This window comes from Strix uralensis, chromosome 2, assembly GCF_047716275.1.
Source record: "Strix uralensis isolate ZFMK-TIS-50842 chromosome 2, bStrUra1, whole genome shotgun sequence".
Taxonomy (NCBI): domain Eukaryota; kingdom Metazoa; phylum Chordata; class Aves; order Strigiformes; family Strigidae; genus Strix; species Strix uralensis.
The window spans coordinates 50,735,943-50,755,186 of record NC_133973.1 but is presented as its reverse complement, the minus strand read 5'-3'; the positions used below and the strand labels follow the sequence as shown (position 1 = coordinate 50,755,186).

Sequence of the window (19,244 nt, the reverse complement as noted above, 5' to 3'; positions counted from 1 at the left end):
GTGGCTTTACAGTCAGCAGTCTTGCAATCCTCTACCTGGTAACTGCTGTTCTACAACTGTTCTTTGCACGGAGACACTGAAAAGAGAACTACTTGTGCTAGCTGTTTTTCCCCCCTAAAGAAAAGAGAAGGGTCAATATAGATTGGGCTATGAAAGGAGCTTTAGCAGTGGACAGAGAAACAAGATGAGGAAATATATTCAAGGAAAGCAACACAGCCTGGCATGTAAGTAGAAACCAGATGGTGTTGAGCCAAAGCATTAGTAAGAAATTAATAGTTAAACAGAGTATTTCCTTAAAAACTCTGCAGAGTTTAGGCTGAGCCAGACACGAGCCTGGGAGCAATAAAGATTGGAGGGAACCTCAGGGCAAACCGTAACCAATTCTGCCAGGAAATTTCATCTTTGTCCCACAGTTGAAGTCTCTGTTATACTGGAGAACTCTGGTACAGGGAAATATGTTGAGGAAACCAATGAGCTATAGAATGGTTCATAAAACCTTATCCTGAAATGTTACAGCATTTATGTTGCTTCACAAATGAACCTCGCTGGCATACAAAGACAGTAAATTCATATACTTTAAGATCAGTGGAGTAAGAATGCTGTACTCGTAGTATCTTTTCCCAATATTTAACAAGTTTTTACAACAACGAAAAAGAGAAGACATTTTCACAAAAGTTCTGGAAGTTCAAATCAAGCACTGAACTCCTCCTTAAAAATCATGTAAAGCAATGAGGCCACTCCATATTTAAAGCCATTTTGGTTTTATCTATTGGGGTAGTCACTTTACATCATACCAAAAAGACTGCATAACGAATACAAGTGTCAAGAATCAGATTTTTATGGCACAAAAGGAAGTTTTCCATTAACCTGCTTTCAGAGTTGTTAAATACATAATTGAAGACAAACTAAGGCTACCACAAAATAATATTTGCATGACGATGTTAGTCTTTATTCAGCTTCTTAACTGATTCCTCCAGTCTGAAGGTGGAGAAGAATCTTTCCATTAGTTTGTTTCAGCAATTTATTCTGGATGAAAAGATTCTTTTCCTATGTTTGACACAATTTTATTTTCCCATTCATATTGTTATTCAAAGTTCATCACATAAGCTTTAATGTTGTACCTTACAATGTATGGAATTTAAGATTAAAATAAAACTCTACTCTTAACATAACCTTTTCTATAATGTAAAAATATTCTACATGTTTAATGTATTAAGAATTGTAACCATTCACTTTGGGGAAAAACTATTTTATGCATTTTTCAGTACAAACCCAACAGTTAAAAGTTTTGTATTAACGTATCCCTGTTAAGTTGGGTGTCACCCAGTGTTCATCTTCTGCAACTACGGCGTGACTACTGCACTTACAACACAGAAGAGCTATGCGTACAAGACAGTTTTCAACAACTGCAAATTTGAGATGCTGCTTGCTTTTTATCTTTGCTTCTCCCCTACCCCTCCACTGTGGCAAATTTACATCTTTGAAATAATGAGTGTTTTTAATTATCAAAATCAGTATAAAAATAGCAGCATGCTACTAGACATGAAAAGCAGATTCATCACGCATTATGAATTTAAATGCAGATTTCCGCCTTCCTTTTATATTATCAAAATCTTTTTAAAGTTAACATCAAGGCAAGGGGTATAGGGACAGACACTGCATAGTATGATCTGATACTAATCTGAACTGGGTATTTGTATTTAATCAAAATCCATGATAATTACAGGGTAAACAATTTTTATTTCAAAATACAAGTTTTAACTGGAATTGTAGTGATGAAAGCAGAAGAGGGAAAAACACAGTCTTTTACAGCCCATGTTACTGTATCTCACTTACACGCAGAGGTAAAAGCTCTAACTGCTGAAAGAAAATATTTGTGGCATTTCATTGAACCTTTGTGATAATCCAGCGTTATCCATTTCTAAAGAAATATAAATACTTTAAAACAAACATTGAAAATAAATCCTTTTGATGTAACAAACTACACTCTTTACCGAGAATTTTCAGTCTTCTTAAAAGAAAGGGACTTCACCCAAAAATAATCAAAGCATCAATGTAGAACAATCCTTGGAGGAAAAAAGTCGGAATGTAAACCTCTGTTCCAAATTAGATCTGAAAAGCAAAAACACCACACGATGTATTTAATTCACATGTATTTTTCATTATGCAACTCTGCCTTTAAGCTGTTTTTATGGTTCTACAGGAGACTTCCTGAACTCAGTACAGTACTGGTTTTGCCTCAGCTCACATCCCGTTTTCGTAACGTGTGAACAATTACTCTCTTCTTATGTCCTACTACCACTATCACAATACTATAGTTACACAGGTGAGCAATTCTGCCAATTACACGTAAATAGTAGAGACCTGAATTAGTCCACGACTCTCAAAAACAAAAACAAAACCTAGTTTAAGGGTACCTTCCCCAAGTAGTGACTATCCAAATTAATTTGGTACCAAAATGAAGTTTTTTAACCATTCTTCTGACATAAACAACAAAGGAAAGGTGCCACCAAGTCTTTCATGTTAACTATGACCTTGGAAGCTGCACTTCATTCTATGTAGACTAGGATGATCCTCAGACAGGTTATTCACATTTTATCTCTTTATACCTTTTTCTTTCTTGAGGCATGCTATTAATATCATATTGCATAGCTGACAGAAGCTTACAAACAATCACAGTGGCTCACTTAAATATACTATCCCACACAAAGATCCATTAGTTTGCAAATTTTACTATTTCAGTATTCCTGCAGCTACTTATTGCTTTGATGTCTTACAACAGCTTCATTATTAAAAGCATATAGTACTAGAAAGTGTTTCTCTCTTCAGTAAGCTCAACCACTGACAGGTCCAAAGTGCAATTTTCAAAAGCCTGAAGAAAAATTCAGATCAAATCACGATTTTGATATTTTTAAAATATTTGATCTGATACATCAAATATTGAGAACCTCAAAAAAGTCAAAATAATGTAAGCATTTAAAGAGAATTAGTCATATTACCAACTCAGAGAGAGGACTAAAAAGATGAAGAATTAAAACATAATAATATACTTAGAACAGTCTAGCCAATTAACTCACTGGCTTGGTAAATTACTAATCCAGTCAGCCAGTTGGCCCTGCCCTGCACACATTCATCTCTCAACTGTAAAATAAAGTGCATCATCTTAGAAAACACCTCACAGCAGATTCTACTTCTGCAATTTACTATATAATTTGAATTATAACAACTGTACTACTACAATTTAAGAGTGTGCATGGTCAGCTACTACAGCTTAGTGATACTGTGACAATCTGAATTCACAATTACGGTTAACTTTAGTAACTACTAAGGTGCAGCTTTTTATGATTTTTATGTAAACGAAAATGGAGACTTAAAGTCTTTGTTTTTTAAAAACAAAAATCCCTCAATTATTTCTGTAGTTATTATTACATAGCGAGGTTGTTAAAACTCAGGGGAATCAGAAAGGTGAAAGCCACAGGTGTTCGTGCAATCTGCCAAAACACCTACATAACCTGTGACCCGTTCCAGCAGTTGGTGTCCAAAGTAGTGCGCATCAGCAGCTTATGGCTCACCCTGCCTCCACTGAAGTGGCCGCAGCCACTCTATGTGGCACAGGAGCTGACCCACCAGTCTTTGTGCATGCTCCCCAAGAGGTCTTTCTGGCCTTCTGTGCAGGGGATGCAAGGAAATCCTACTAGTCTGCTAAACCATCCCGTATCATCTACTTCGCTTTCTGTCACGAGCTTGTTGTACAGAGAGCAGCGCTGAGGGCCACATTCAGTTCCTTCAATATGAACCTTCCCAGTTACATGTACGTACGCAGTTGTTGGTTCGTGTAACTGCAACGCCTCTCGCACGCACGCACACACACACACACGCAATCATCTGAACGGAGGCTGCTATGTAACTCTAGGTCTTTGGAGTCAAACGACTTTTGATTTTCTTTTAGGCATCTTAAGGGTAATGAGAAGACTGCTGCTCTCCATGTATGTTTTAATAGTATGATACTAAGCATACTATTTGCTTAGAGGTCAGCTGGAGGATGATTGTAGGACAGAGGTGAGAACAGAGAGCTGGTATGCACACATCCACACCACTTTCTGAAGCAGTCCCTGACAAAGTGAGCTATTCTGAACATTCATGTATTATTTTACTTGCTCTAAATGAAAAATAGCTTATTGCCAAAGATGACAGTTTCAAGCATATGATACAAAATACATATTTACTACTTACGTCATCAATATCTTCATCATCATCTCCAATATCATCAAACTGGATTTCATCATCATCTCCAGGACCAAATGTGTCTGTTTCATTGATTTTAGCTAAAAAGGAATTTAGAATGGTTAAGGAATGCACTTATATCAAGTCAAGATAGACTGAATATTCTTGTCCAGTATGAACTTCCAATTTGAAGTGAAAAAGATTACCATGTTCTGGAAGCTCCCCATATGCTTTCAGACTTCTGGCTTCATCTGCGTTGTACTTTAGAATAACATCAGCCTTGTTATCCTAAATAAGAATTTATTAGAATTTATTAGCAATCTATAAAGGAAAAAAACCTCCTTATTAACTTCGGCAGACTAGTAACATCTATATTATTTACAGAAGAGTAACACCTATATTATTTACAGAAGAATATCTTGTTACTCCCTCCCCTCCAGTTCCTTTAAATTTGAAGTAAAAAATGCTCATTTGTAGAGTATCTTCATTTATTCTGGGTGTAAGTCTTCAAGTGTAAGACAGAAATTTAGTTTCATGCCTTTGAAATTAATCTTTCTTCAGAGACACACATAGTGAGGTATTTGATGGTCAGTCAGAAAGTGTCAAAACTTCCTAGTTTTAAGTAGTTTAATATATACAGTAAATGACAGTATCTCAAATGCTTTACAACTCTGTGTCCTGGTTTCAGCTACGATAGAGTTAATTTTCTTCCTAGTAACTGGTATAGTGCTGTGTTTTGGATTCAGTGTGAGAATAATGTTGATAACACACAGTTTTAGTTGTTGCTAAGGAGCACTTATCCTAAGTTAAGGATTTTTCAGTTTCCCATGCTCTGCCAGCGAGCAGGTGTACAAGGAGCTGGGAGGAAGTGCGGCCAGGACAGCAGGTCAGAACTAGCCAAAGGGATATTCCATACTGTAGGACATCATGCTCGGTATATAAACTGGGGGGAGTTGGCCAGGAGGGGCAGATTGCTGCTTGGGCATTGGTCAGCAGGTGGTGAGCAACTGCACTGCACATCACTTTTCTTGGGTTTCATTTCTCTCTCTTTTTGTTATATTCCTTTTCATTACAGTTATTATAATTATTATTGTATTTTATTATTGTTATTATTATTATATTTTAGATTTATATTTTATTTTAGTTATTAAACTGGTCTTATCTCAACCCATGAGTTTTACTTTTTTTCAGTTCTCCTCCCCATTCCACTGGGAGGGGGGAGGAGTGAGTGAGCAGCTGTGCAGTGCTTAGTTGCCAGCTGGGCCTAAACCACAACACCCTGTAATGTACATTTCAGAAGCAGAATCTAACTTTGAACAACTGATGACATGACACTAACATTCATGAAAAGTATTTACCTAATGAAAATTTGACAACGGTTTTCCATTAACCTTTACATTAGGTAAAATTACGCTACTTCATTTTTGGAAATTTAAGCAGAAACTAATCTCTGATCAGCTGGCCTCTTAAGGTAAAAGCCTAAACATCAAGGCTCCAGAATTCTGAGTACTACAACAACATGTTTGGTGCTTGGCTCAATCTCCCACAGGACCTAATCCTCAAACAGCTACACCTGGAAAAAAAGGCTCAGGTGTGATGTCAATAAGCACCTTCCCTCACAAAGTCTCAGGAAGCAATTTAGACAATTTAGAACAAGTTGAACCAGGATTTGTCATCTACTCTTGACAATCTTTCTGTAATACAAGGAAACTAAAAATCATGATTTAGCATAACTAAATACAAATTCAAAGAAAGTTAGATGGGAATTCCCTCACAATACCTGCTGCAATTTAACATTTAATAAAACTGTTTGTAAGATATTCTTCATTGGCAAATTACACTGAATTTTTACCTGGTAGTCTCTTAAGCCAACCAATATAATATCAGATGTATTTATCCAAACCTGAAAGAGAAAACATATGTTATACTGCAGGAATTCAACTTTTGTTGTATAACACAAGAGTCAAACAGTACATTTATGTTTACTGAAAGACACAAAATACAGCCACCATTTTCACTTTCTAACCAGAAAACTGGAAATACTCAATTTCATATTTTAACATCAAAACCAAGGTCATAAATACTCGTATTATTTCACGTGTAATGGGGCTATTACTAAGGTAAATCAAACTTCTTTGAAGAGCTTCCAGCCAATGAGGTGATTATTCAGTTGTAACTTCTGAGAAAACAAATAAAGCATCAAGCCACCACTCCGTGAACTGAGCTCTACAAGGGCAAAAATGAAAAAAAAAACCCTGATGAAGGGGGTGATGGACAAGCACAGTGAACAGCATGAGAAAATGAATGGAGTTGTTTCTAGCAACTGTCTATGCTAAGCAGTCAAAACAAAGCCTGAAGCCTGCAAGAATTTAAATGCACATGATAGTTCTATCCCACATCAGTTTGATTTTTTTTGGAGATGAAATATACTTCAGTTGAGATTTCCTTTCTTTTAGACACGAGGAATAGCTGAGTGATGCTTTCTGTAGCAAGAAATTAATTCTGCAGCACCTAGCATTTATCTCACTTTCAACAGCTCATTGCAGTGCATTGCAGGCAGCTAGCAGGGCTCACATGGATACCAAGATATGGCTATCCACCGGTCTCCAAAACCAGACAGGTGGAACAATCCAGAATGAACACAGTGAATGTCTGTTTTTACTGGGAACAGACTATCTGAGAGGGGCTCCTCCGTACCATACACCAGCAGAGGACAGAAAGCTGACATCTGACAAGGGCAAGAGGGGACACCATCCAAAGATGGCAAAGTTAAGAATGCAAACACATACACCTGACTTCCCTGAAGCTACAGACTTTTGCAGATCAGCTTCGCATGAAAGTATTTTGGGAAATGATGAGGTGGACAATGAAACGATGGCATCTGAGGTGCCTGCAGGAAGCTATAAAGAAACCTTCCCAAACCACTCTTACCGAGCTATTCTCAGGTAAGTCACCCAGTGAGATGATGATAATTATTTAGTTCCTCCCCAGATCAAACTAAGTGGGGTATCAAACCCTGATTCTTATTGGTTTCAGGAAATAGCACACAAAAAAGGTGGCTTTGGACAATCCTTTTACACCTTTATTTCCTACTTTGGGTGTCAATCTTCATGTTAACAGAAGTTCTGCTGCTAAGATAAGTTCTGATCTAGTCTCAGATGTAACATACTGATTTTCAAAATGGTCAAGTTCCCCATCTACAATTAGGGAACTTTTTAATATTTGATATAAGTTGCTAGAATATGAAAAATTAGTATTTCATAAGCAGACAAAAAAGTCTCCCCTGAAATATACCCATCTAAAGGCAGCCCTTCAACTACGAGCTTCACCTCAAAAGCCAAAGACTGCCTATTGTTGTGCCGGCAAGACAAACAGAAGAACACACTAGTTTACTATCAAAAAAGAAGTTTAAGATATTAAGTACAGTAGAGATATTAACTTTTTTAACAAGCTACATACTTAAATTTTTACAATTACATAACATGCATAATGCTATTGCAATGCTTCAGAATTACCTTTTTTCTTAGTTTCCCTCTAATATGACATAACCTCTTCACACCATCAAAACATAATGCCTCCAGTCTTCCATTGCCTAACATCTTGATCACCTGGGCATATTCTGAAAGAGACGGTAACATATAGCAAAACTTCTAAACAAATACTGCTTCATGAAATAACCAATAACTTTCGCCACCATAACCAAAATTTGCTATAATGTTTTATCAAACATCAACAGCTGAGAGGAGCTTTGATCAGCAACACAGGCTGCTCAATGTACTGCAGTTCTCATATCATCATTGATGTTAGTATTTTCAAACACTGATCATTCTTGGTTGTGTCTATGCTTCTGTTCCCTCCAAAATGCTTACTACAGGTAATTTTTAGAGCTATCAAGTCACGCTCAGAGTTTGAAAGTTTATGATAGCATCACAGCACCTGTCCTGACAAAATCTGGCACTATCATTGAGGGAAGAGGAGAAAGCAGCACATCCTGTGTACCCCACTGATACACCAAATCCCTCCTGCTGAGGTTCTGTGAAAAAAAATGCTGTTCGTGAAAGGACACGTTCTGGTGTTCTCAGAAACCATCTGAAAGACAAGTACCATGCTTCACCTGAAAACTATGAAGCTGCTCTCCAACACCCACCCTTAACCTCTCACCTTGTATTTTATCTCCTTCCCTCACTGAGTTCCAGAAATCACTACTGAAGTACTTCACACAATTAAAGTTTGCAGTATAATGTATTAGCATTTAACTAAAAAAAAATAAAGCTTGTAAGAATTATAACATTATCTGACCACCCATACTTGTCAGGAAAAAATATTTCTCAATTAGCCAAAGCTGTATTTCAATATCCTAAAATCTTTCCTTAGCACAAGTTAGATAGTCCAACAAACCACATGAGACTATTAATAACTGAGAATAATGTTTCATTAAGTAGATTTTACTTGGGAGTTGAAAAGGATTTTAAGTTTTATAGGTGCATCAACATCAACTCCTTTTTTGCTTAACTGTCACAGAATATCAGAAAGAGCTTAAAAAATGAGTTCAGTGGTCACTTCTTTTACAGTGATCTCAGTCAGTACTTTTCTTGTACTTCTAACAAACCAGCTGATTAATTGGTCACTAGGCAAGTACTCACATATACATGAGCAACAACAAGAGTGTGACACTCAAGACAGGCTAAGCCAAAAGGGAGGTGAGCTTACTGTCACCAAAAGGCAGGGGAGAGGGGAATTCTAGTCATCACCTTCCAGCCGAACACTCCTGTGGCTTACTTCACCCGGTAACATCCAAGCAAGGACCTTACCTATTGCTCCTGTTTTAATAATTGTTAGGCATCCCAACCTAGGAGCCAATTTAACCAAACCATCAGGGGACAGCGGAAGAACAGCGAGATGTACTGTTGTGCCAGGTCAGTGACTTTGGAGAGCTCATCAAGGGATCCAAGAAATGTTACAGTTGGTATAAAACAGAAAGCGGGACTGTGCATCCAAGAGGCAACAAATACTGGCAACACTGAACTACATCAGCTAAGCTAGCTGCTTACAGACCCTCACACAGAGCTACTCAAGGGATTTCTAGGGAATGTTTACACACATACTGTATTACACATGGCACCACAGCAAGGTCAAGGAGAGGCCTTAGTGGTAAAGTGGTAAATTCTTAAGTGGCAAAGTGATTTAAAATTTCCCTTTTCCCAATGTCTTCCTCCCACACTCAACACGTCATTTAGAATTCAGATACAACCCCAAGAATACCTCTCTTTATTCCACAACAACTTCGTATTTCTCAGACATCCAGATGTTTTCTTTGTGCATTAACTTCCAATGTATGTCACTTACAGTATCTGACTGAAAACAATGACACTACCATACTATAGTTAAAAACTCACCTTGCCCATCTTCCTTGAACACCAGTTCTCTTTTTTCTGATTCATTCTCATTCTTACCTCGTCGTCTGTTTTTACCTCCTTTGCCTAAATTAAAAGGGTGAAAAAAGAGCATGTGTTACTATCTCTGAATATAATGAATGACTTATGAGGACTTCTGTGCTTGTTCTCTATATGGCTGTTTGAGTATCCTATCCAGATCTAGATTTTTTGCTTGCTGTTAACATTTTTAGCTCTAAGTTTTTTACTGAATAGTAATACAGTAATTAAAAGATTAGAGCCTCCACTATTTAAAATATCCTGGTTGCTCTGGAGTGACGATAGCCTTCAACAAGGATTTGCCCAAGATCACAGAATGGTTTGGGTTGGAAGGGACCTTAAAGATCATCTAGTTCCAATCCGCCTTCCACTAGACCAGGTTGCTCAAAGCCCCGTCCAACCGGGCCTTGAACACTTCCAGGGAGGCCGCGGCCACAACCTCTCTGGGCAACCTGTTCCAGTGCCTCATCACGCTCACAGGGAAGAATTTCTTCCTTATGTCTAATCTAAATTTACCCTCTTTCGGATTGAAGCCGTTACCCCTTGTCCTATCACTACGTGCCCTTGTAAAAAGTCCCCCTCCAGCTTTGATGTAGGCCCCTTGGAAGGCCACTATAAGGTCTCCCTGGAGCCTTCTCTTCTCCAGGCTGAACCACCCCAACTCTCTCAGCCTGTCCTCATAGGGGACGTGCTCCAGGCCCGTGATCATCTTTGTGGTGTCCTCTGGACCTGCTCAAGCAGGTCCATGTCCTTCTTATGTTGGGGGCCCCAGAGCTGAACTGCCGTTTTCAGTTTTTGTGGCCACTGCTACCAAATGTCATAAATAATGGTGGGATGATCTGATGCTCATAACCACCAAAGAGCAGAATAACTTGAGAGGCTATTGTAGTGCTGAAATCCCTGAAATACTCAGGGGAAAACTTATGATCCAAGTGAAGATGCCCTTTTTAAAAGGCACACACGTGGCAACAGGGTTAAGTGCTCTTCATGAAAACACAGAAGAGTAGTTCATACTTCCCCCCTGTTAAAAAGCTGCTGCTCCCTTCCTCTCACTTTCTCTTCTCTTCCTTTAAGCAGCGGGGTGGGGGGGACGGCAGAAGCAGCACTCACCGGCGAGTACACCGAGGAGCACGCACACCCGGCCGCTCCCTGGGCCCCTGACAGCCAAGACCCACCAGGGCCTCCCCCTCCCGGCCGGCCAGGCCCCAGAGGCCTCCGACAAGCCGCTGGGCTGCGTAGGACAGGGGCTAGGCCGGGACCCGCGTCCGGGAAGGGCCGGGAGCGGGGAGGGGGAATTGGCCCGGCGGACCCGCCGGCCCGGCGGGAGGGCTCCTCCGCCCCCTCCCCGCACCGCCCGCCGGCACGGGGCCGCGGCGGCACACACGTGAGAGGCGGCGGCAAGCGGGAAGTGGGGCGTCCCCGGGCCTCCCCTGCGCGGCCGCGCCCGGGCCCAGCCTCGTCGCTACAGCGGAGGGACGGGCCGCCGTGGAAGGCCCGGCGGAGGGGAGGGCGCCTCACCTTTATTCTTGGGCATGGCGCTGGGCGCTCCGCCGCGGAGGGGCTGCGGGCAGGGGCGGCGGTCGGGGCTTCACACGGCTCCCTCGAAGCGGAGGCGATCGGCGGCGGCTCCTCGCGCGGCGGGACTGGGGCCGGGGCCGGGGCCGCGCTGACTCGTGCGTTCCGGCCGCTGGCGCCGCTCCGACCCACAGCGCCCCCTGGCGCGCGGGCGGCCTCGCGCCGCCCGGCAGCGCCGCCTCTGCGCACGCGCCCCGCGGGGCGACTGCGCATGCGCCTGGCGCCTTCCTGGCAGCCCGCCCGCTCCCGGCGGCGCAGCGGTGTCGGGGCGGGGCACGCCTCGACGGGCAGCGTCATCGGCGGGCGCCGCGCGATTGGCCAGAACTCCGCGCCGGGCGGGCGGCGGCGGCCAATCGGGGGCTCCAGGGAGCGGCTGTGGCGGCGAAGGGCGGGGCCGGGCGGGCGCGGCAGCCGCGTGGTGCGGGCGGGGCCGGGCAACACCTGTGGGGGGCGCGTGAGTCTCACCGGAACGGGCCGGCGCCACCGAGTGCTGGGGTGATTGAGGCTTTTTTTAACAACGCCGACCCCAAAGAGCGGGGCCGGCAGGCGCCCTGGTGCCGCCCCCCAGCAGCCCGCCGCCGCCCCGGGACCGGTCCCCGCCTCCAGCCGCCGCCCTCCCGGCGCTCCCTGCCCCCGCGCGGGGCCCAGCCGCAGCCTCCGGCACGGCGGCTCCCGGGGATGGCGGGGACTTTCTGTGGTGGATTTCAAGGAGCAGAAGGAGGTCTCGCACCTCCGGCCGGAGCAGCGGGCAGCGTCCGCCCCCCGAGCCCGGGGACCCGCACACTCACGCTGTTACAAACGCGCCGGGTAAACGGTTACTAGCGTGAGGGTAGGAAAGGGGGACGGGCTGAAGTAAGGCACGGTAAGTGTGCATCATCGGGGTGCCGTGTCCTATGGCCCTCCCTTCCATGCCAGAGCTTCTCAAGGCATACAGATTATCCAGTTTACATGAAAATTCATATAAGTTTTTCAGAGAGGCAGGACAAAGCCTGGTGTTGGCCCAAGGCCACACCAATACACATCTCGGATCCACGGTGGGAATTTCACTTGGGAGAGAACGCTGCTCTCCACCCCCTTGTTTTCTCTTGAGCTTTGTTGAGCCTGTTACCAACTCTCTTATCCTCTTACAGTTTGCTTTCAGTACACTTAGAGAATAGAAGAGGAACATAACCAGAGGTCCTGCTATCACAAGTACTGTAATTTTATGTAGACTATGCAAACTTAAAAAAAAAAATCTTCCATCTTTTCCAGGTTGCAAGGCTAAAAAGGATTACAGTTGTAAGCTTCCAAGTTGTGGGAGCTGCTGAAACATGGGCAGATTGCTTATGAAGTACTTACGTACATATTTCCATTTTTCAAATGTTTAAAAGTTCATTTGCAGGGTCCAGAGCAATGCAGGCATTGCAAGTATTATTTAGCAGCCTCCCTTTAAGTTGTACTTCGCAGTTGACTGGAGTCTTTATACGGTATTAAAAATACAATATTCTTGCACTTTGGTCTTGCTGTGTCATATATTGGGTCTAGAGCATCTACTGCATACAAGTGTTTTTCCTTTGTGTCCCTATTTACCTTACTAATAGTGATCTGACTAAATATGCTGTAATATAGTGACAACTGACAAACACTTATTAAAAACTTTCTGGTTGGAAATGCAGATGTGGTATGCTGCAAGTGTAGTTCAGTGTTAGTGATGAACAAACAAAAAGTTTCATAACTGAGCAGAACCAATGAGTAACCAAAAAAGCACTTTAAGATGGTTGAAAGTTTATTCATAGTAGAAATTTCAATTTCTTTTGAAGACTACAAAACCTGCCATGAGACAGGAGTACAAGCATTATCTTTCCAGAACTGTTCATAGTTACATCTGGAACAGTTCTAATTACACATTAATAGCATGATTGGAACATTTCCTAGATCAGACTCTGAATAAAACAATCATTTAAAGTATTCAGTACAATTTATTTTTTTTTTTACTAGCATTTCAGTTCTATGACAGCAGTGACAAGCATCTAACAGATGCTATTGTAATGGTCTAGAACAAGGTACAATACCACTGTTTTCCTGGAACAGTACCTTAGACTCACTTACATGCCATGCTGAGAAAACTAGTATAAAGTATGATTGTATAGAATTGTAGAAAAATATTTTATCTGTGATTTTGTCATTTTTTAAAAATGTTTTAAGTAGTTTCCCCCCCCCAACTAGGTTGCAAAATAATTACATCCCTCATAAGTACACCTTCCCTTTGATTAGGTCAAGAGTATCAAGATAAAGCTAATCATTTACATCATTTTCATAAGTGAAAATTCATCTATTAACCATTGCTGCTTACTAAGGACCAGCATACTTTGAATCCTTTCCTTCCAATAATAGAAAAGCACAGCTTTAGTTGGTACACCACATTTACAAAAGCAAAACACACACAAAAAAATCCCAGATGCGTAAATCTATTTTCTTATGCCCATGTCTCTAGAAAAAAGTTTTAAATAGTCTCTTGAAAAACTTATAAGTTTCGTTCAATGTTATAGTGATTACAAGTAAAGAACTTTGCCCTTACAGGATACAGATGACATTTAATGACTATTGCAACTACACTCTTCCCTCTGTTCTCTCATGCTCTCAAAGCACAGTAAGTGGTAATTTCACACTAAAAAAAAAAGAACCACGGCCCACATATAGAAAATTCACCTGTATCTGCAGTCCTCCTTTTTTATCCTCTATGACTCTGTATCCTAGAGTCACTTGCTATGCTTTGCAGACAAAGCAGCAGTCCAGCAATGAATTCACACAGTGTGTCATATGTACTCACATTCTAATAGAAAGGTGCTGGGATTCAAAGAAGCATTATGTGGATTTCTTTATAGCTTCTAACAACTGCAGCTACAAAAACATAAAAATAAATGTGAAAGTTGTGAACATGGATCCAAAACAGGAAGTAAGGTACATAAAACCATGTAAGTCTAATCTGTAAAATACACCTGCATAATCAGGCCCTTTATACCTTGGTAGCCCTTTATACTTTGGTTTAGAAAGTAACTTAAAAATATAGCGGATCTAGACTTCAACACACTCAAGTTAGCATGTGCTAAACTGCTCTGTTTTATTAGCATTTAAACTGTTCATCCTATGCTGCGATATACCTGACACAGTAGCAACATCTGTAAAGTCTAGACTAAATTAACAGCTTACTTGAGAATGTAGATACATAAAATACAGGAGTTAACTTTGCTTTGCTATTTGGCTAATGACCAATGAGCTTGAGGGCCACAAAATATTGCTAAAATAAAACTACTGAAAATACTTTTATATTATTTTCACATGGATATTGCCAATAGGGAAGCAGTTTAACACTTCCTCTTTTCGGGCTGTTCTTTGCTAGGTGCCTGTATATACACACTGAGAACACACAAGAAATTTCTTCCTGAACTGAAATGCTATTATTGACACACTAGCAAGTACTGCTATTCCTTTATTTCAACAGTATCAGTTTTAAATCTTGTTTGTTGACAAGGTAAGATGATCTTCAGATTGACACATTTAAAAGCTACTCTGGAAGGTACAGTTTCTTGATTTTGATAAGCCTGATTTACAATCGCTAACAGGCTGAAAATATATTTTCTGAAAGGTAAGGTTTTACTGAATTACTCTGGAACTGCAGACACTGTCAAAGAAAAATTAAAAAGGTCTTCTTTTGCCTCTAGTTAAAGATGTTTCTTGAAAGAAGGGTAGATGCATCTGTACAGCTAAAGGGAACTTCAGTGCTAGAGGACCAAGTAAGGGAAAAAATGCTAACTGCTTGGAAGAGCCATGTGTTCAAATTTCTGAGATCTAATTTAAAAATAAGAATCCTTATTCATAAAAGCAATTCCTTAAGAACTATATGAGGAATTAAACATTTAACAGATTTTTAAGGGCAATAAAAGTGGGATCCTTTGCAAGTCTAACAAGGAAGCTTCCCCAAGGAACTCAGAAAAACTTGTGGCAGAAGGAATACTCTCACAATCATTTAGAGCAAATCTGTGGTGTCATAAAGATGATTCTCCCTTTCAACAAACCTCTGATGATTTCAGGGAAACTAGCAAATTAATTACCATAAAAGAAATATAAGACCCCTAAATCAAGAAAATACCTTCTTATGCAAAACGCAAAATTGCACCTTTTAAATGGTATTGTTCACATAGAGCTGTTCACCCAGATGCATATTTATTAAAGCTGGAATTCCAAATAGCCAGTTTCATATTTGAATGAGTTGGTGTAGCGTATCATTTTGGTAGAGTGGGACACTCACTGAATCCAAACACACTCCAGTGCACCTTCTCATGTGGGCAATTTGATCTTTCAGGAGTAGCCATCAAGATGCACCGTTAATTACTTAAGACACCAAGAGGCCCAGAATATTAAAAGTTTAGATATTAGTATTTAAAATTAGTCTTTCACCCTCCTTACAAACTTGCTTCCACCTGGGGAGAAGTGAGAACACTCACTCTGAACAGCTTTGTCTTACCTGACTGGGACAATACTATTTTCCTGGCAAATTATAACGAACCTTTTCTAACCCCTGACGGATCTGAATGACTGTCCTCTCATTTTGCTTTGGATGTCAATTAAAATTATTGGAAAATAACTGACAGAACATTAGATCCAACCGCAATGAACACAGTTTAAACCTACTTTTTGCAGGCTTCTGCTTATTAGCGGACAATAAGTTTTGCAGTATCTTCAATGTTGCCTTTCTTCAATAATGCCAACATTCACTGAACAAATCCTTTGCAGCTTAAAAGTCACAGACTAGAGATAAAATATTAACAATGGATTATAAGAATAAACAATATAGAAATGTCCTCTATCAGAAAGTATTTAGCAATGATTCCTGAGTCCAGAGTTTAGATGGGAGAGAATAAATGGGAGGGGAGGGGGAACAAAAGACAGTGAGATACGGAGCAAGTTATCTTTTTTCTGGGTTACACTACCTATTGAATATATAGTATGGTGAAAGATCCACTGTTTCAATTTTGAATACTATAAACAGTATCCTGATTTTCATAGCATGACATGCAGCGTCAAAAACATGGAAATGTAGAAAAGACACAGGCAAGGAGAAATACATATTCATAGTATTACATTCAATAGCTGTTTAACAGTCAGGCTTCTCTTAGAACTGTCGAACAACACTGATTAATCCAGGTGAACTGTTTAATCAGACTTAATTGTCAAAATGATTAATAATATCTAAGTAAAACAAGGCATGTATACATTAAAGAAAACAGCACGGAAATGTACTGCTGTGAACTGTTTACAAAAACATACAAAATGTTGGATGGCACAAAGTATATAGTGCTAATATAAACAGATTGTTTAAGCTAAGTGCTTAACATAAACTGTCCATCTCTACCTGTAACAAAGAATATTTTAGGGGACAAAAAATATTCCTTATAAAAATAATGCTATGTGGTGCAGAGTGCTTTATTCAGTGTATTTTTGACAGAGGTGGCATTCGTAATTCTTCTGGTTTATTCAGTTGTGAACATGATTGTTTTTGTTGTGTTTCCACTTGTCACTCCATTTGAAGCTCCAGTAAGATCAGTAACTTGCCATCAACAGTTTAAAGCGAGAATAGATGAAAGCAGCAGCAGCAGCAGGAGCAGCAGCATTATAGGTACCAGCTGGGACAGAGTGTGCTTGCAGGTATCTGTCAGATATGTGCTACCTGTCGCCATGATTTGTGCTATCATCTTATGCCATGGTACCAAATATCTGGTTGAGGTCACTTCACAGGGCTGTTGAGGTAATTTTTTTTATACCTCTCCTCTGAGCAAGAGTAGAACGGCCGACTGGCTCCAAAACCGGTGACTGATTACGATTCAAAGCAGAGTAAGTTGCTGCCATTGCACCCTGTGGGGCAGAGGGGACAAAAACCAAGAAGACCACTTGTGACTGATGCACACACTAGAGATCACACAGCTCTAAGTGCCAGAGATTCTGAACGAATTTTAGCTTCCAGTCTACTTTCATCTACAAAACAGAAACGTACCACTGCATTATTCAAATACTAGTAGTGTTAGGAGTGAGTGTTTTTTAAGGTAATAAATAGTTTTCAGATCAATCTAAAGCAATTTTACCTTGCTTAAAAAGCCAAACCCAGACGGTAGAAGATATATTGTTAAATTAAGTTCTCTATCCATGCTTTGCAAGATAGTTGGGGAATGAAATCCCATCGTTATGCTGTTTCTGCTCATCACTTATATAACCATTTTGGTTTTCAACAAAATAAAAAAATCGCCCACATTATTCAGCACATGAAGAATTATTTAAAAAGTTAGAAAGTTGTGAGCCGTGGAATCAGAACTTCCGCCTCTTTCCACCTGTGTGTTTTGGATGCTGGAAATTTCTAATAGGTGACTCAGAGAGAGTGTTAATTATATTCTTCAGATCCCTTTTATGTTGCATGACAGAGATTCTTGGATGTAGCACTGAAGGCAGAGTGGAATAGACACAAGTAGAATTGAATTATTTTTGATTTCTCTCTGCTTGTTCAAAATGAAAAGTTTATCAGAGTCAAAACCAGATTGTGTTTCAGAGTGCAGAACAGTATGATACCATATTAATTAACACTGCCTTTTTGAGTTCTTTTTAGCTTATAATGTGATCATGAAGTATACTGTTTTCTTTTAGTCACTGACAATTAACCTCCTCTGAAACTGTAAAATTAGCCAAACTATTTTTCAGCTCCCTTGTAGTCACCTGACAACACTTTCACTATCAGAAGAATGATTTCTTCTATGCTGGCTTCTTAAGGCAGTTAAGCTTCCCAGTGTAAGTCAGTCCAATAAATTTCAGACCTAAGAAAATGAAAGTCTTTTGAAAAAGTGTTATCCATGAGTGGGTTCTTATGAAATCCTACTACATATTACAAGCTCACTTTATGGCTTAGTGCAACTCCCACTCATAACAACTTTTAAATAGTATTTAGAGGAAACACATGCTACAGTAAATTTTTTTAAAAAAACGTCCTTTTGTTTACACTAATTTTGGCTACACAGCAAGCTGAACTAGTATCTATTTACCTTCACTAAATGGGGAGCATCCTGCCTGTTCAGCTGGTATTGAGGCAACTGGTCACAGTGAACTATCCAGGGGTGACCAAGAACTTGGGCTGCAGTCAATCTCTGATGTGGGTCAACATGAAGCATTTTTGAAACAAGGTCCTGTCAGTAATATACAAAGAGTTAATGCAAATAACAGTAAAACTTCAGCTTTAACACAGATTATAGTTCAAACTTGAAGATTTTAGTGCTATAATAATGTCAGTTTGAAACAGCTGGAAAACTGCCCAGCAATGCCTAACACTGTATTTTTTAATTATGTGATTTAATGGATGTTTAGTAACACAACAGGAAGGCATCCAATTAAGTGAGGCAAAAGCCACAAACAAAAATATGCACCTTGGGCTAGAGTAGAGGCCCCACTATACCAGTATTTTAACAATGACAAATAGCAGATATGTAGGAAATAAGTATTGAAAAAGGAAAAATCAAGAAAACAGAGACGATCCTTCCGCTTGCATGACCTCCCTGTGTCTAACAATCTTTCAACAACTGTGCAAGGTGAAAGTTGAATTTTAGTACTCCTGCTGGCCATATACATACCTATAGGGATTTTTACCTCACCCCATCTGAACTAATTTTGCTGCTTATACTTTTTTTCCCCCACCCCTTCTCAAACATCTTTCACAGTTGTTTCACAACTAAGTTGTGAACCTCATGAACAGGTATTTAATTTTGTTTGGTTTTTAACTTCTGCAGAATATATTAATTGAATTATTCCTGATTGTCCTAATAAAATCATATGAGAAAAAAGGAATTAGTCTTTCCTTCTTTGTACCATCAGTAAGATGATCTCTTTTGTCTGTCATGTCAGTCAACTCTGCTGAGATGAAACACCGTATTCTATTTACTCGCTTTACATGGAAGTGGCTCTCGAGATCTGATCAGATTTTCACCTTCATTTTGGTAC

General features: G+C 40.3%; 2 protein-coding genes across 7 annotated transcripts in view; both read right to left on the bottom strand.

The window, feature by feature from the left end:
- Positions 1-744: 744 nt before the first annotated feature.
- Positions 745-11,381, bottom strand: EIF1AX (eukaryotic translation initiation factor 1A X-linked). Its single transcript, XM_074858665.1, has 7 exons — positions 11,175-11,381; positions 9,621-9,704; positions 7,740-7,843; positions 6,077-6,127; positions 4,431-4,512; positions 4,234-4,325; positions 745-2,112 (listed from the first exon to the last, which is right to left on the bottom strand). Exons 1-7 carry the CDS (start codon positions 11,188-11,190, stop codon positions 2,107-2,109), a joined length of 435 nt encoding a protein of 144 aa, XP_074714766.1. The 5' UTR covers positions 11,191-11,381; the 3' UTR covers positions 745-2,106.
- Positions 11,382-12,978: 1,597 nt separating this feature from the next.
- Positions 12,979-19,244, bottom strand: part of RPS6KA3 (ribosomal protein S6 kinase A3) — an 81,506-nt gene continuing 75,240 nt past the window's right edge. For all 6 annotated transcript variants that reach the window (XM_074858663.1, XM_074858664.1, XM_074858662.1 and 3 more), the window contains 2 exons: positions 18,296-18,436; positions 12,979-17,123 (listed from right to left, as the gene is read on the bottom strand). In XM_074858663.1, coding sequence (XP_074714764.1) covers positions 17,001-17,123; positions 18,296-18,436 — 264 coding nt within the window. In that variant the 3' untranslated portion in view covers positions 12,979-17,000. The remainder of the gene's footprint in view (positions 17,124-18,295; positions 18,437-19,244) is intronic.

Excerpts from the sequence above, each read along its gene's own strand:
- EIF1AX (XM_074858665.1), bottom strand. Across the intron at positions 7,844-9,620 it reads GTTCAAGGAAGATGGGCAAG|AATATGCCCAGGTGATCAAG; the intron begins GTGAGTTTTTAA and ends CGTCTCTTTCAG. Across the intron at positions 4,513-6,076 it reads TTGGCTTAAGAGACTACCAG|GATAACAAGGCTGATGTTAT; the intron begins GTAAAAATTCAG and ends ATTCTTATTTAG.